Source organism: Mytilus californianus, unplaced genomic scaffold (genome assembly GCF_021869535.1).
Source record: "Mytilus californianus isolate M0D057914Y unplaced genomic scaffold, xbMytCali1.0.p SCAF_2, whole genome shotgun sequence".
NCBI lineage: Eukaryota > Metazoa > Mollusca > Bivalvia > Mytilida > Mytilidae > Mytilus > Mytilus californianus.
The window spans coordinates 111,064,503-111,082,851 of record NW_026262668.1 but is presented as its reverse complement, the minus strand read 5'-3'; the positions used below and the strand labels follow the sequence as shown (position 1 = coordinate 111,082,851).

At 33.1% G+C, this 18,349-nt stretch overlaps 1 protein-coding gene across 7 annotated transcripts in view; it reads left to right on the top strand.

Annotated features, from left to right (window-relative positions):
- The window catches only part of LOC127728572 (uncharacterized), an 879,051-nt gene that overhangs the window by 16,213 nt on the left and 844,489 nt on the right, over positions 1-18,349 (top strand). For 5 of the 7 annotated variants that reach the window (XR_007994186.1, XR_007994185.1, XR_007994187.1 and 2 more), the window contains exons 1-5: positions 1,852-1,931; positions 5,967-6,872; positions 8,075-8,223; positions 13,845-13,906; positions 16,247-18,263. Coding sequence is in view for 1 of the 7 variants with exons in the window: in XM_052236046.1 (XP_052092006.1) it covers positions 1,927-1,931; positions 5,967-6,872; positions 8,075-8,223; positions 13,845-13,906; positions 16,247-18,263 (3,139 nt within the window). In the remaining 6 variants the exon portion in view is untranslated. Of the gene's footprint in view, positions 1-1,851; positions 2,110-5,966; positions 6,873-8,074; positions 8,224-13,844; positions 13,907-16,246; positions 18,264-18,349 lie in introns of those variants that run through there. The other 2 variants (XR_007994188.1, XR_007994189.1) reach the window with 2 other exon arrangements.

Genomic DNA, 18,349 nt, shown 5'->3' with positions numbered 1-18,349 from the left:
GCATAGATTGATTTAAGTGTCGAAATATGTAAAATATCACCTAGCGTAAAGAGGCCCCAAAAAATTAAAAAAATCATTTTTCCCTTCAAAAAGGGAGGGGAGTGTAGGCCTCCCAGTGGCGGATCCAGAACTTTTCATAAAGGGGGGGGGGGGGGTGCGCTGACTGACCTAAGGGGGGGCCCCGCTCCAGTCATGCTTCAGTGATTCCCTATATAATCAACCAAATTTTTCCCACGAAAGGCGGGGCCCGGGCCCCCCTGCCCCCCCCTTTTGGATCCGCCTATGCCTCCTGAATCAGCCAGTGGCAATACTTCTTTTTAAATATTGAAAATGACACTTTATGATGTTTTTGAGTCCGAAGTACTTATTTTAAATTATCTGCAACTATATAAACTCATCATAGATACCAGGACTAAAATTGTGTACGCCAGACGCGCGTTTCGTCTTCAAAAGATTATTAGTAACTGGGTGGTTTTTAATGACCTTGACTGGCTGTGAAGCCCTCGCACGGTCGGGAAAGATTATCAGTGACGCTCGAATAAAAAATAGTTTAAATGGCCAAATATTGTATAGCTGTGTGAATGTGGCGGGCGAAGTTAGCCAATTTCTTTTTAAAACGATTTTTAATGAATTTGGGCCAGAATATTTATTTTCATGTGTGATATGGCAAGATTATTACTTCCAACTTTTAAAAAGGAAGCCAGAATATTTTCAAAATCTGCCACCCCCCCCCCCCCCCCCCCCCTTTCCCCCTTAAGAATCAAGTGGTCGTCCACTTATATCTTTATGTGTCTGTCCAAAGTATTGGTGTTGGATGTGTTAAAGCCGACTCGGTCGGAAGACTTGAGAAATGTATCCCACAAGGTCGTCTCGTAGTTTACCAAACAAACAGAAGACAAACTGACAAAGCCATGGCAAAAAAGAAAACGACTTAAGGACAAACAACAGTCTACAAAGCACAACATAGAGAACTTAAGACTAAAGCAACACGTACGAACCCCACCGAGCATAAGCATACAAATTTATTTTAAACTTTCGGGTATACATATTTTAATAGGTAATAAAACATATCTATCTATCTATAACAATAGGAATAAAAAAATATCTCATCTTATCGTATAACAATACAACATGAGCTCTATAGAGCTTTTAACCGACATACATATATGATAAACACAAGACATAAAAGACCATAAAACACATGCACAGAAAGCACATCATGCATAGCATAAATACTGATATCAAAATAGCAAATTCAGTAATAATAGAAAATAATAAGCAAATCAAAGCTTCTATTAAAAGCAAACATTTAATGCAGACAAACTCACATGCAGTAGCTATTAAGCACATAAAGAATTTTAAACAAAATTAAAAGGTATGCAAGCAAAAATATAAAAGTCAATATATAAGATAAGTAAATGATCTACACCTCACTATAAGATCTTCAGGACGACCACTGACACGTATAAGACATTCCTTCCCTCATCTTTTTCGGCAGCTTGTTCCAGAGTTTGGCTCCTGTAAATCTGAATGAGTGCAGTCCATCGGTAGTTGTCCTTACCATAGGAACATCAGCTATATTGAAAGGGTAACCAGAGCTTATAAATTTCAATAACAATAAGATCATGTAAATATAGTGGACATTGTTCCGGTGGGTAGGCCTAAACATAGAAATGCTGAGACGACAACTATTAATTAACCTGTAGACAAGTCCATATGGAGAAACAATGATCTAGCTATTGAACAAACCGTGGGATAATCGGGATGATGTAAAGTTTGTTGACTCTGCGCGACACGTGTTGTATGGTGTTTTAAAAAAGTAGTCCGGTTGTGTTTGTATCAATGGCAATATTCTAGGTCAAGTTCAAGTTTAATAATTAGGTCACAGTATGGAGGATATGAGATTCAAGTCTCATTTACAGAAAAATGGGGTAAAGAGGAATACACGGGAAAAAAAGACATGCTCGAAGACTTATTTAAACATAGAACACCTTTATTGCCCTGCTCTTATTTTTGGCCTCTGATTTAATTACAACCACTGACTGAACCAGATGGCACAACGGAGAGTCATACGCACATACAATATCAAGTTGAAGTCTATTTACACATGTAAGGTTGATGCGTTTCAGGATTATTAAAATTGGAAAATTTTTCAAATAATTCATTTTAGATTCAACATACCCTGTCTCTAACAAAAAAATTAGTAAGTAATATAAGGCTCCAGATTTTTGACATGAACAGGAATGCAAATTTTTATGATGGGGCCCTTAATAATACACCTTATCGCTATTTGTCCGCCATTACTGGACATCACAAAAGTTCCCGTAAAACGTTGACGTCATAATAGAAAATATCTGACGCCACAATGGAAAAGTGATTGTTGTATGACGTCAAAAGTTCAAGCGGGACAGATTCTCGGGTCAAGCGGGAATAGCGATAAGGTGTATTAACTCTAACCTAAAACCCAAAAGCGGGTTGGTACTTACATGAGCAACACGACGGGTGTCACATATGGATCAGGGTCTGCTTATAATCCCTCTGGAGCACCTGAGGTACCCTCCTCCCCCACCCGTTTTTTGTGGGGTTGTGTTGCTCAGTCCTAGTTTTCTAAACTGTTTATCTTTTGTTCTTTTTTTGCCATGGTTTTATCCATTTATTTTCAACTTTTGAGTTTGAATGTCCCTTTGGTATCTTTTGCATTTCTACCGGGACTATTATACAGTTAGTATAATAGTCCCAGCTTTCTATCATATCTTTTTTTGTAGCTCATATATATACCATTTTTTTCTTCAAATTCAAATATTTTAATGATAAAGCACATATAATATATAACTTGTAATCCAACATATATTATCATGACAAATAATGAACAATTGAGATTTATCCATATGCTTATAAGTCTATTTACTGGGTACTTTCATTACTTATGGCAGACCAACTGAAATTAAGTTTTAATAAGTCACTCGATCAGGACAGGACTGAAACTGAAATCCTTGTACCTATTACAACATTTTGATTCCAGCTGTCATTCACTGTTTTAAGTTAGTGTTCGCTTAATATTAATTAGCTATGAAAGAATGGAAAATTAACAAATGTATGAAAAGAAAGAAAAGTAATGGCCTAATACTGGTTACTATCAGACATCACATTTTAAAATGTTTGGAAACATTCTTATAACATATAAAGGGTTAACAAAGATAGGTACTCAGACATTTATCCCTGTTATAAACAATGAAAGCCATTTACTGGATTGGCAATTTTGGCTTACATTCTAGGGTGAAGTGGCCCAGTTAATTACCGTCCCAGGAATCTAGCCACTAAATAATAGAAATTTTCATTTGATTTAAATATAAATGTCATATTTTGCTATTTTGTGGAAAGAAAAGAATTGGGTAGGTCAAATGAACCTAACATCCTCAAAGCCCTTCTTCTTTTCACTAAATCTGAACTGATTATTAATTTATGTCAGTTGAAATCAACCAGTAATATTGTATTGAAGAGGAGCAGAGAATTTTGATTTTTAGAATAAAACAGTTTATGTTCTATTGAAAGAAGTTTGTGAACATTGTTTTTTTTTAGCAAGCTTTGATATTACTTTGTCTAAAAACAGTATTGAGATATGTACAGATTCCCAGTTGATAATAATTCTAAATGGGAGAACATTGATTAAAAGATTCTAAAGGTCCATATTATTGTGAAAGTCAAAATACTTTTTTCCTATGAATTTGAATTTCTTGAATTGATCGGCTTGATTTTATCATTGGTGGAGAAAAAAAATAAGGTATGAAAGTAACAAATTAGTAGCTCTTTGAGCTTTTGCTATAATAGGGCAAAGATACTCGGAATGTCAAGATCTTCCTACCATTCACTAAAATCAAATTGTCAAACAACTCATTATAGGAGTTATTGCCAATAAATGACTATTATTTACCAATTTTGGCATGTTTGCCAATTATCTTGTTTTAATTTGTTTACTGACACCAAATAAGAGTTAATGCCCTTGAATTGCAATTTTTACTCATTTTTTGTCTATTATCTTGAAAACCTGATAATAATACATAGTCAAAAATTGTAAAGCAAAAGAATATATATATATATATAATATACAAATAAGCTGATATGCCTGAAATTATGAAAATTTATTATCAAATGCTTTTACAAGGTTCCCGTACCACAAAAGGAAGGTTGGGATTGATTGTAGGGGTTATTGTCCTGTTTAGGAATTTGGGACCAAAAACAAGCATATTTCTTGTTTCAGGACAATAATCATGTATAAGTGTATAGATCTTTATGAAATTGTACCACAAGGTTCCATACTTCAAATGGAAGGTTGGGATTGATTTTGGGGTTTAAGGCCTAAACAGGTTATGAATTAGGGGCCAAAAAGTGGCCAAAAAACTTGGCTTTTCTGGTTTAAGGACTATAACTTGAGTATAAGTCTATGGATCTGTTTGAAATTGTACACATGGTTCCATACAGTAAAAGGAAGGTTGGGATTGATTTTGGGGCTATGGCCTTAACCGTTTATGAAAAAGGGGCCAAAAACAATACTTTTCTAATACTTTGTATAGATTGCTTAAATCTTGACCAATTTCAAAGGGGTTTAATTCAAAGTCTTTTGATATGCTGAATTTATCCATTTATTTAGATTTTGGATTTTGGGACTCATTTTTTAATTGGTCCACATTGAGGTCCAAAGGGTCCAAAATTAAACTTAGTTTGATATTAACAAAAATTGAATTCAAGGGATTATTTGATATGCTGAATCTAAACATGTATTTCTATTTTTTATTTCAGGCCTAGCTTTCAAGTTGGTCAAAATCTAGGTCCAAATTTAAACTGTGTTTGATTTCAGCAAAAATTGAATATATGGGGTTCTTTGATATGCTGAATCTAACCGTGTATTTAGATTTTGGATATTGGGCCCCATCATCAAATTGGTACACATTGAGGTCCAAAGGGTCTAAAGTTTAACTTTGTTTGATTTCATCAATAAATGAATTCTTAGGGTTCTTTGATATGCTGAATCTAACCATGTATATAGATTTTGCATATTAGACCATAATAGGTGAATGTCCAATTTCAAATTTTTAAGTTCTTTCATTCATTCTGTGTCAGAACCCTATGTATGCTATGTCAAATATTTAATCATAATCCAAATTCAGAGCTGTATTGCACAATTTATAGAAATCAGAGCTGTATTGCACAACTAATAGAAATCAGAACTGTACTACACAATTAATAGAAATTGTAAGTAGATCCATAGATAAAAACAGATACAGCATCAAATTATAATTTTAGAGAAGAAATTATGTATAAATATAGTAAGGAATTTACTGTTCATTATTTGAGATGTTGAAAAACAATTAAAGGTAAGTTTTTTATATTTTTTAAAGACATTGTATTAATGATGAACGATATTTTGGAAATTGTTTTTTTCATTTTTTTCATAAACCTTCTTGAAGAACTTTGTGGTAGGTTTGTTTGTTATTCTGTATAAATTTATTTTCATATATTTTATTTTGATGAAGCGAACCCCTTTAAAAACTTAGCTGATATTGTTTATTAATAAATAGATAAATTAAATTCTTGGTGTACTTGGATATGCTGAATCTAACCATGTATTTAGATTTTGGATATTGGACCATAATAGCTAAATGTCCAATATAAAAAAATTCAGTTCTTTGACCACATTTATTCTGTCGCAGAAACCTATGCTGTGCCATATATTTAATCACAATCCAAATTCAGAACTATATCAAGCTTGAATGTAGTGTCCATACTTGCCCCAACTGTTCAGGGTTGGAACTCTGCGGTTGTATCAAGCTGTGCCGGGGGCGCATTTTATTAGTCTTAGGGTTAAATTCACAACGGAAAAGTGATTGTTCACCAATGCTTTAGCATGTAGCAATAGTTATTTGTAGGAAAACATATAATCATTGTAATAATGAAATGTTTTTTTACAGATTAGTAATAATGGAGTCTGGATCTGCTGATGAAGATGCAGAGAGTCTGTTCCAAAATCTTAAATTAAAAAGAAAGCGTTTAAATCATTTAATGACTAATGATGGATATTTCAAATCTGATGGTTGTCCAACAACAGATGGTTCTGATAGTGGGTACATAAGTAGTGAATGTTTAAGCTTAGATATTAAGAAGATTAAAGACAGACAAAACATTTTCAAGCCTCCACTCAACACTGCAGTTAGGCCTTTATTACCAAATAGTACCCACTGTCATGTCAGGGGCAGTATTTCATCTGTCTCATTAGACCAAAAAGATTCTCATTCTTCAATTTGTGTGAAATCTCCAAAAAGAGACAAATCATTTTCTCAAGAAGACCTGTCAAAATTGTGCACCTTGCCATCTTCTCAGTATGTTTCTGTACCAGGATTGTTTATTGTTCCTGGACATAAAAATATATTAGGTCATCCATTGACACCTTGTCCAGTAACTCTAGCTCAGGAAGGTGATGGCAATACACAGCAGCCTGAAGTACACCTTCTATCAGCTCTCCCTAAAGGATATGTCTTAGCCATGGTGCCAGAAAGTAAGAGTTTGGATCTAGTTAGTCAGGGTATTAGACCTGTTGTGAGCAAGATGTCTAAAAGCTTGCTGGCTGAAAAGCTTAACCAGAAACAACAAAATGGCCCAGATCTGACCTGTAATAAGGAAAAGAAACAAGATTATTCTTTTATTCATCATTATATTAACAATGAATTTGAATATAGTGGTGTTTTAAAGGAAAATGAAACAGATTCCTTAAATACATCTACAGATAAAACAGACTCTGATACCTCAGACCAACTACTTTGTGCTATCTGCAGTGACAAGGCTTCTGGAATTCATTATGGCATGGTTACATGTGAAGGGTAATGTATCATACATTTAAACTATACATAACCTCTTGTAAAATGCTCTGATAGATAAAGTCCGAAAAATTAAATTCTAATGGTTTCTGAAATAATATGAATTTATCCTTAATTCGAAACAGAATGTTCATAATTGTGATTTTTTTACACCCACATGGCCCAAACAGAACTATTTTATACAAATGACTATGTACATGATGTATTATTACCTTTTGACTTTTCACATTTTCATCACCTCAGAAATTCTAAGGCAAAATTAAACCAGACCAGTGAAATGTGTCTGTAAAAATTTGCCCCTCCACTCTTATTTTCTGTGCTCAAGGATACACAATCTTTCATTATTTAGGGTTTACTTATTTGTGCTGCCCCTCTTGGGGTAAATAATAGTAGTAGGATAGCACATACAATTTGATTCGAACATGACAGATGTAAGATGACAAGCAAGAACACATTAAATAAAGGAAAATAAGCTGAAGTAATAATTGATCATAAAATTTTATTTAAAATAATAAAAGGAAGGTTCATGACCATATAGTTCCTGTAGATCTGATTTGAAAAATACTTGGCTGCTAGATGTAGTTCTTGGTAAATTGTAGCTTACCTAGACCTGGCCTTGGGGTCATAAAACTTTCGAGCACGATTACCGTACTCAGACTCAGAAATCATCCAATCAAAATACTGGATTTGCTGTTTCGAGCACAAATTTTGTACTCCGAGTACTGAGTAAAGTTTTATGACCGAGGGGCCTGATATCAATTATATGTTGACCTCCAATTTTCATTATTTTCTAAACTTTTTGTTCGGCTTGTATATTACATGTATTACTTGACAGGAAAAATGTATGGAGGTTTTTTATAAGATTTTTCACACTTAATTACTATGCTTATCTTAAAGGCTGTGCCCTTTCACAACACAAATTGCTAATTTCACAATACAAATTGCTAATTTTTTTACCAAAATTGCGGGTTGAAGTCATCTATTCAAACTGATCAACTGGTAAAACATTTTAGCTCAAAGCTAGGGAAAGCTTGTTAGTATGAAGCAAATGCAGTGTAATAAATAATTATACTTCCATGTACTTATGAATTGAATGCTTCTTTTTGTAATTTATTGGGGTGTAAAAGCATTGACCGAAGCACATTTTGTATGAATTGCATTGTTTTTCATTAAATTTAAATTTTTAAATATTGTGTTTTTTGTAGGTGTAAAGGATTTTTTAAGAGAACAGTACAAGGAAGGAGAATCTATAAATGTTCGGGAAAAGAAGACTGTGCAATGAATAGACTGCTTAGGAATCGATGTCAATATTGTAGATTTAAAAAGTGTCTGAAAGTTGGAATGGTCTTATCAGGTAAATTTTGTTTACCTCCTTTCCATATACATGTAATGGCATGAATAGCCACTTATGATAGTTAAAAATGAACAATAGGTCAAAATGCAAGTTTTTGTCTGATATCTTGAAAACTATAAAAGATAAATCTCAAGAAAATCTGACAGAATATCAATCCATTATCTCAAATCAAATGACTCTTCATAGGATGTATTGCCCTTAAATGTTGAATTAATCCCCTTCCTTTAGTTTTTTGACAATTTTCTTCAAAACAAAAATAGAAAGAGAGAAACTGTAAACAGTAAATATGATCATCAAATTGAGATCTACAAATCAACATAACTAAGATTGTTGATTGACTCCTTAAATGTTGTAGGAGTTAAAACTCTTGAATGACAATTTTTTTGTGTATTTTTCGCAGTTTGAATATTTTTATTAAAATTATAATAGATAACAGTTGATCAGCTAGTTTATTTAAAGAAATCATGATTTGATAGAGGATGCTTTTTATGTGCTGTAGAAATAAGTATTCTTTGTTCTGTAGAATCAGGGCAGAAACCTGAGTAATCCATCACAGCATGTTTTTATACTGTCACCTTAAAAAAATAATACCAGCTGTTACAATTTAAGATATTGTCTGCAAAATATAGCTTTGTCCAATCAAATATCCAACTGAAAAAAATCCACCTGTTACAACTCTTTAAGAACCAGTTAAAATCAATACATGCACTATCATGGAAATATTCTGAACACTTCGTATGGTCACTCCTTCCACAAAGATTGTAGTCAAATCTCCCTTCTTTCATACATATTCAATGAAATGACACAAAGTTATCTATAGGGGAAAGAAAAAAAGTTGGAAGAAAGATATTTGATAAAGGTGGAACTTATATTTACAGACAAGAATAAGTATAGGGCAATAATAATATTTTAATAGTCTTTAGCCATCATTTTTGAATATGCATGTTTAACTGACAATGTTAACTTGACCTTATTTTCATAATTCAATGATCAGCAATTAAAATCTGTTATTAGATCAGTTTTCAGATCAAACTCTAATTGACTCTTTGTTAGGAGAAGTTGCAAATAAATTTAAGAGACTATTAAAGACAATATCTATTTTTAACAGTTATTGGCTGTTACAGTGAAAACTAAAGGATCTAGGTTAAAAGGATCAACAAGACAAGATGTGTCTACCCTGAATTTTGGAGAAAAATCTGTCAACCCATTTTGGAGTTATTGCCCCTGAAATATCCATTTTTGCAGTTTTGAGGTGTTATTGTGAAAAATGTAGGAGCTGGGTTAAAAGTGTAAATTCAAAAATAATCAGCATGACAAGATCTATCAACCCTGAATATTGCATTGTCCCTGAAAGAAACATTTTTTTCTATAATTTTTGCATTTTTTGTCTGTTATTTTGAAAACTATAGGAGCTAGGTTAAACGTGTAAACTGCAAAAAGGATCATCATTACAAGATCTATCTACTCTGAAAATATGTCAACCCTTTTTGGAGTTATTGCCCCTGAAATGTTGATTTTTTGCTGTTTTGTTAAAAAACAATAGAAGCTAGATTTAACATGTAAATTGCAAAAATTATCAGCAAAACAGATGATAACTATAGTATGTGCATATAAAAGTCCTTATTAGCTAACTGACTATTTTTTCACCAGGTGAGTGATCTGGCACAGGTGTGCCTCTTGTTAAATTCCTTCAGGTTGAATCATATCCCTCATGAAATCTCCATTGTTATGATTAAAATTAGTATCAGTTTTGACCAATTTATGATATATATCCTATTGTAAAAGTTTTTCAATAACGAAAATATGATATTTATTGTAATCTGAGACATCAATGAAACCATGCATATATTGAACCACCTTAGAAATGATTTCTCCTTGAGAAGGAGCTATAAATAGTCCATTGTCATCAAGGAAAGGAACGTTATGATCATGTCTGTCTCATAGAGTCATCTGAAATTGATATCATGTCTGTCTCATAGAGTCACCTGAAATTGATATCATGTCTGTCTCAAAGAGCCACCTGAAATTGATATGTCTGTCTCATAGAGTCACCTGAAATTGATATGTCTGTCTCATAGAGTCACCTGAAATTGATATGTCTGTCTCATAAAGTCACCTGAAATTGATATCATGTCTGTCTCATAGAGTCACCTGAAATTGATATGTCTGTTTCATAGAGTCACCTGAAATTGATATCATGTCTGTCTCATAGAGTCACCTGAAATTGATATGTCTGTCTCATAGAGTCACCTGAAATTGATATCATGTCTGTCTCAAAGAGCCACCTGAAATTGATATGTCTGTCTCATAGAGTCACCTGAAATTGATATGTCTGTCTCATAGAGTCACCTGAAATTGATATGTCTGTCTCATAAAGTCACCTGAAATTGATATCATGTCTGTCTCATAGAGTCACCTGAAATTGATATGTCTGTTTCATAGTCACCTGAAATTGATATCATGTCTGTCTCATAGAGCCACCTGAAATTGATATGTCTGTCTCATAGAGTCACCTAAAATCGATATCATGTCAGTTGTAATTAACAAAGTGTTATTTTCATTCAGCAGTATGTGTTATGTTTCTTTGATTTAATTATATTTTCTGATACTCACAGTAATAGGTTAACAGAAATTGATCTATAGATGTTATAATTGTTAAACAGGGAGTGTAGTCTTAAGTTTCAATGATTTGGTGGCCCGTTCAGTTACTGTCAGTAATAAGTCAACAGTAATTCATCTATATAATCATTGTTAGACAAGGAGTGAAGTGTAAGTTTCAATGATATGATGACCCTTTCAGATTCTGTCAGTAATAGGTTAACAGTAATTCATCTATATAATCATTGTTAGACAAGGAGTGATGTGTTAAGTTTCAATGATTTGGTGACCCTTTCAGATTCTGTCAGTAATAAGTCAACTGTAATTCATCTATATAATCATTGTTAGACAGTGAGTGAAGTGTAAGTTTCAATGATTTGATGACCCTTTCAGATTCTGTCAGTAATAGGTTAACAGTAATTCATCTATATAATCATTGTTAGACAAGGAGTGATGTGTTAAGTTTCAATGATTTGATGACCCTTTCAGATTCTGTCAGTAATAGGTCAACTGTAATTCATCTATATAATCATTGTTAGACAAGGAGTGAAGTGCAAGTTTCAATGATTTGGCGACCCTTTCAGATTCTGTCAGTAATAGGTTAACAGTAGTTCATCTATATAATCATTGTTAGACAAGGAGTGATGTGTCAAGTTTCAATGATTTGGCGACCCTTTCAGATTCTGTCAGTAATAGGTCAACAGTAATTCATCTATACAATCATTGTTAGACAAGGAGTGAAATGTTAAGTTTCAATGATTTGGTGACCCTTTCAAATTCTGTCAGTAATAGGTCAACAGTAATTCATCTATATAATCATTGTGATACAAGGAGTGAAGTGTTAATTTCAATGATTCGGTGACCCTTTCAGATTCTGTCAGTAATAGATCAACAGTAATTCATCTACATAATCATTGTTGGACAAGGAGTGAAGTCTTAAGTTTCAATGATTCGGTGACCCTTTCAGATACTGTCAGTAATAGGTCAGCAGTAATTCATCTATATAATCATTGTTAGACAAGGCGTGTAGTGTTAATTTCAATAATTTGGTGACCCTTTCAGATTCTGTCAGTAATAGGTCAACTGTAATTCATCTATATAATCATTGTTAGACAAGGAGTGAAATGTTAAGTTTCAATGATTTGGTGACCCTTTCAAATTCTGTCAGTAATAGGTCAACAGTAATTCATCTATATAATCATTGTGATACAAGGAGTGAAGTGTTAATTTCAATGATTCGGTGACCCTTTCAGATTCTGTCAGTAATAGATCAACAGTAATTCATCTACATAATCATTGTTGGACAAGGAGTGAAGTCTTAAGTTTCAATGATTTGGTGACCCTATCGGTGATGTGTTAAGTTTCAATGATTTGGTGACCCTTTCAGATTCTGTCAGTAATAGATCAACAGTAATTCATCTACATAATCATTGTTGGACAAGGAGTGAAGTCTTAAGTTTCAATGATTTGGTGACCCTATCGGTGATGTGTTAAGTTTCAATGATTTGGTGACCTTTTCATCTACATTATCATTGTTAGACAAGGAGTGATGTGTTAAGTTTCAATGATTTGGTGACCTTTTCATCTACATTATCATTGTTAGACAAGGAGTGATGTGTTAAGTTTCAATGATTTGGTGACCCTTTCGGTGATGTGTAATGGTTCAATGATTTGGTGACCTTTTCAGTTACTGTCAGTAATAGGTCAACAGTAATTCATCAATATAATCATTGTTAGACAAGGAGTGAAGTGTTAAGTTTCAATAATTCGGTGACCCTTTCAGATTCTGTCAGTAATAGGTCAACAGTAATTCATCTTTATAATCATTGTTAGACAAGGAGTGATGTGTTAAGTTTCAATGATTTGGTGATCCTTTCAGATTCTGTCAGTAAATATTTCATAAGTAATTCATCTATGTAGTCATTGTTAGGCAAGGAGTGAAGTGTTTAGTTTCAAGGATTGGATGGTTTTTCAGATACTGTCAGTAATAGGTTAACAGTAATTCATCTATGTAGTCATTGTTAGACAAGGAGTGATGTGTTAAGTTTCAATGATTTCATGACCCTTTCAGATTCTGTCAGTAATAGGTCAACAGTAATTCATCTACATAATCATTGTTAGACAAGGAGTGATGTGTTAAGTTTCAATGATTTGACGACCCTTTTAGATACTGTCAGTAATAGGTCAACAGTAATTCATCTACATAATCATTGTTAGACAAGGAGTGATGTGTTAAGTTTCAATGATTCGGTGACCCTTTCAGATACTGTCAGTAATAGGTCAACAGTAATTCATCTACATAATCATTGTTAGACAAGGAGTGAAATGTTAAGTTTCAATGATTCGATGACCCTTTCAGATTCTGTCAGTAATAGGTCAACAGTAATTCATCTATATAATCATTGTTAGACAAGGAGTGAAATGTTAAGTTTCAAGGATTTAATGGTCTTTCAGATACTGTCAGTAATAGGTCAACAGTAATGGTCTCATGTAATTTTAACACAACATAAGGATTGAAGGAAGAAAGCTCCCATTCCATTTTTTCAATATTCTTTTTTTTCTGTTCCGTAGTTACAGGACTTTAATTGTCAGATTTTAGTAAATTTTTCACATGTCGTACCGTAGCTTGAGTTTGCTTGAATTGATTTACTGACAACTTTACATTACTGTTGCAATGTTGAACATAACAAACCTTTCGATTAAAAGAAACACTGATTGGTGAATGGTGTACTCTTTTGATTTTAAAAATTTTCTGTTTTTTTATTTCTGATGGGACTTTTAGTAGTCATATTTGACAAAATATCATTGAATACTTGAGCTTATATGACTAAGGGAATCCTCATGCATGTTTTTCTACAGAACCGTTTTATTTTCCCTGATTAAATGCCTTCTAAACATCCCATTTTATTTTTGCAACAATTTCAATATGCACAATAAGGGCATATCATATGCTCTTGGCACAACTATTTATTTGTCCTGTTATATGTACCAGTATGAACTTAATTTTTTTTATTTTTTTTCAGCGGTTAGAGAAGATCGAATGCCTGGAGGAAGGAACTCAGGTGCTGTTTACAACTTATACAAGGTAATCAGGGAAATTTTATCTTTGCCCAAGAAGTTTAACACTTTGGGATTTTGAGTTTCCTAAATAACTTAATTTCACCTGCAATTGGCTATTTTACTACACAAAAACAGGTATTGAAATAAACAGGTGGCATATTCATATGGTATACAAATTTTATCCACTGTATCCTTTAATTTCCTGTTTTACTCACCTGCGATGAAAATCGCAGTATGTGAGACTTAGGTATTACTATCTGGCTTTATATTTTGTATGCAGATACCTTATGTTATGAAGTTTCCGTCTGTCATATGTCCACCTTCCTTGACCTCATTTTCATGGTTCAGCAACTGCTATAGTTTTTTTGTTATGTAAATTTCTCACTTATTATGAGTAATAGGATAAGTATATTTGGTATATGTGTTCCTTGCAACGTCTACATGTGCGCCAGACAGGGTTCACCTGACCTCGACCTCATTTCATGGATCAGTGATCAAGGTTAAAGTTACATGATTAGGTCTGTTTCTCAAATACTATAAGCAGTAGGTCAACTATATTTGGTGTATGAAATGATTGTAATGGGTACATGTCAGTCTGGCAGGTTTCATCTTACCTTGACCTCATTTTCATGGTTTATTGGTCAGTGTTAAGTTTTTGTGTTTTGGTCAGTTTCTCAAGTACTATAAGCAATAGGTCAACTATATTTGGTGTATGAAATGATTGTAATGGGTACATGTCTGTCTGGTAGGTATCATTTGACCTTGACCTCATTTTCATGGTTCATTGGTCAATGTTAAGTTTTTGTGTTTGTGTCTTTTTTTCATACACTAATGTAATTGGTCTGCTATATTTGGTGTATGGAATAACTGTAAGGTGTACATGTCTGTCTGACCAGTATAATCTGACTTTGACCCCATTTTCATGGTTCATTGATCAATGTGAAGTTTTTGTGTTTTGGTCTGTTTTTTTTCAATTCCATAAGCAATAGGTTAACTATGTATGGTGTTTAAAAAAATTGTAAGGTGTATATGTCTGTCTGGCAGGATTTATCTGACCTTGACCTCATTCTCATAGATCTTTAAAAATGTTAAGTTTATTTGATACTTTTAGTAAAACCTTTATCTTTAAGACTTTCAACATAAAATCAGCTGGCTAGACATTTCAGCCTGTGCATTCTTGTTATTATAAGTGAACAGTAATATTGATATTACTGTTTATGTCACAGTTCATTTTTATACGCCCGTCAATTTTTGACGGGACGTATTATGGTATACAAATGTCCGGTGTCCGTCCGTCTGTCTGTCTGTCTGTCCATCTGTCTGTCCGGCGTAAACATGTCGCACCGCACCGTAACTTGAGAATAATTTATCCAAATTTCATGAAACTTTATATAGTTGTTTCTTATGATGGTCAAACGATCTGTATACTTTTTGGTGAAAATAAGATTAAAACTTTTTGAGTTAAGGGACTTAGTAACTAAAACAGGTGTGTGTTTTTTTTCACATGTCGCGCCGTATCTCAAAAACAATTTATGATTATTGCTTAAAACTTTACACACTTCTTAGTTATATTAATCTTAAGATCTATATACTTTTTGGTGATGATTCAAAATTTTATTTTAGAGATATTGAGTATTTTGTTAAAAAAGGGGGAGGGGTTTTTCTTATGTCGCGCCGTATCACAAAAACAGTTTATGATTATTGCTTAAAACTTTACACACTTCTTAGTTATATTAACCTTAAGATCTGTATACTTTTTGGTGATGATTCAAAATTTCATTTTTGAGTTATTGAGTAATTTGTAAAAAAAGGGGGAGGGGTTTTTCACATGTCGCGCCATATCTCAAAAACGATTTATGATTATTGCTTAAAATTTTACACACTTCTTAGTTATATTAATCTAAAGATCTGTACACTTTTTGGTTTTGATTCAAAATTTTATTTTAGAGATATTGAGTTTTTTTGTAAAAAAAAAAGGGGGTTTTCGCATGTCACGCCGTCTGTCAGAAACTATTTATGCTTATTGCATAAAAATTCACACACAAGACGACGGGCGTATCATGCGCTCATGGCGCAGCTGTTTATTTGCCTCTTTTTTGGTCTGATTGGATATTAAGTGATAAGTAATTAATATAGCAGCTGCAACTTTCAGCAGAAAATAAACTATTTGCAGGGTAAAGAGGAAAAGCACTATATTTTTAATGTAGAAAAATATATAATTTATTTGTACTCATGAAACAGAAGAAAAGTTAATCATAGCTTGCCTTTCTTTTTGTTCTAAGCTCGTGCAAATAAAAGATAAATACATTGCAAATATTTCTAAATTTACTGTATAAAATTTTAAAAATTAATATTTTTACTTTAGGTTAAATACAAGAAGTACAAGAAAAAACAAGATATGATGTCTTTGTACAAAGAGGAAGTTGGAAAAGTTAAATTAATTGAAGATCAGGCACCAAAAATGGTAGAAAATATTGTTGAATCATGTTTTTTTCATCATGCTGACAGAAAGGACAAATCATTAGGAAAAAAACAAGACAATAGAGGTGAATATGGAAATGAATGGTCTAGGAAACAACAACATTTGACTGCCTCAAAAAATAAATACATATGCAAAATACTCAATTCTCCACATGAGTTGTCAACTAATACAGGTTGTCAGCAAGATCAGTTGCGAATCCTTGAAAACATGGTTCAGTGTATTCCACAAGATGAGAAAGCTTATGATTCAAAGTCTACTTATGGTAATGAAAAACTGGAGTATAACAGTTCAGTTAATTCTGATATTACTTCTTTTACTTCCTGCTCTCCGGGAATGTTTGGTTTGAATAAAAACTTAACAGATCCTCCCAGAGCCACTTCAATCACAAAACATCAGGAAAATGCTGTTAAGAAGGATTCAAGTGTGTACTATGATCACAGCACAAAAAGTCCTAAATATTTAATTGTTGACCATGGGGAAGATAGCTCAAGTTTAAAGTCTCCTGTGACTGACCATGACTTATCATTTGAAGACTTTCACAGACCTCACAATATTGCAAAACCTACTTTTTCCTTATGTAAAGAAGATGATGAAGGGTACAAACAGAATGAAATTAATTTGAGACAGCCACCTCCTTGGATGCACCAAATTAATACCAATAAAAACAATGATAGTACCAATTTACATCATTGTGGTCAATCAAGAAGTTCATGGGAAAATGCCAATTTTCCACTTACAGAAGACCATCTTAACATGTTTAATAGAGGGAAGACTTCTAAGTATCATCAAAATATCTCACAACTGCCAGGACGTTCTTCTAAACATCATCGTGAAATTGGCCTTGATTTAACAAAAATTCCAGGAAATAGGGATATTGCATATGATCCTACAAGTCTCTGGGTGAACACCAACAAAACATATTCCCAATCTGATGTAGATTTAACAGAGTATGTTTCTGATAAAAAGTGTACTTCTTATAGAAAGCATAATGTTGAATGTAGAGCAGCAACCAAGAAGACAGAAACAGGTACAATAGGCAAGTCTGAAAAAAGTCATAGTCAGTTTGGTGGTGATGAAAAGAAAGATTCTGAGTGTTGTTTCCTGATTGGAGTAGATTTATCAAGTCATTTGATCTCAGACTCAAGTTTATTAGAAAAGGAAGGAATCTCTGATTGTACAGGCAAAATAAGTGACCAGAATAGCTTGGATTTTAATACATCTAAAAGTTTCAGTGTCTCGCCTCAATATGATGAGAGTGATATTAAAGTTTCAGATGACCATACTGCCACAGTTGAGGAGGAAGGGAGTGAAATCACTAAAGAAAGCCATGAAAATGACAAACAAAATTCAATCATTCAAAAGCTATCACCCTGGTTCCAAAGTACAGGAAACTTACAAAGTTTCATAGGACAAACCGATAACAGATTGTCTGAAATCCTCAATTGCTTAAAATACTTAAAGGTGGAGTTTGATATCAGCATGATTAATGACTCTGCTGATAAAGTCATGAAAAACATGTGTGATGTAGGGGACAATTTTGTAACCAATTTAGTTACGTGGACAAAACATCTTCCCTTTTACGGTGAAGTACCTACTGAAGTATATTCTGAGCTTCTAACAGAAAAATGGCACAAGATGATTATCCTATTAACATCAGCTCAGCCAGTTTTAAGGAAAGTTGAGATGTCCGCTACCTTTGATGTATTTCATCAACAAAAGTTGAGAAATGTGAAAATTTGTTTGAAAAAATTATTCAAAAAGAACTTGGGGACTGACATTATTAGTTCAAATATGGATTTGTTCATCAGACATATGTGTAAAATCATGTTTACATTTCATTTATTGCTGTTGAAAGAAGAGGAGTATGCATGCTTGCAGGTCATATTATTACTCAAACAAGGTAAAAATGCTTTTTATATATTTTTCTACAATATTTCAGTATAAGATTTCTTCCTTCTTAGGCCACCCATGCCTGTCTAAAAAAAT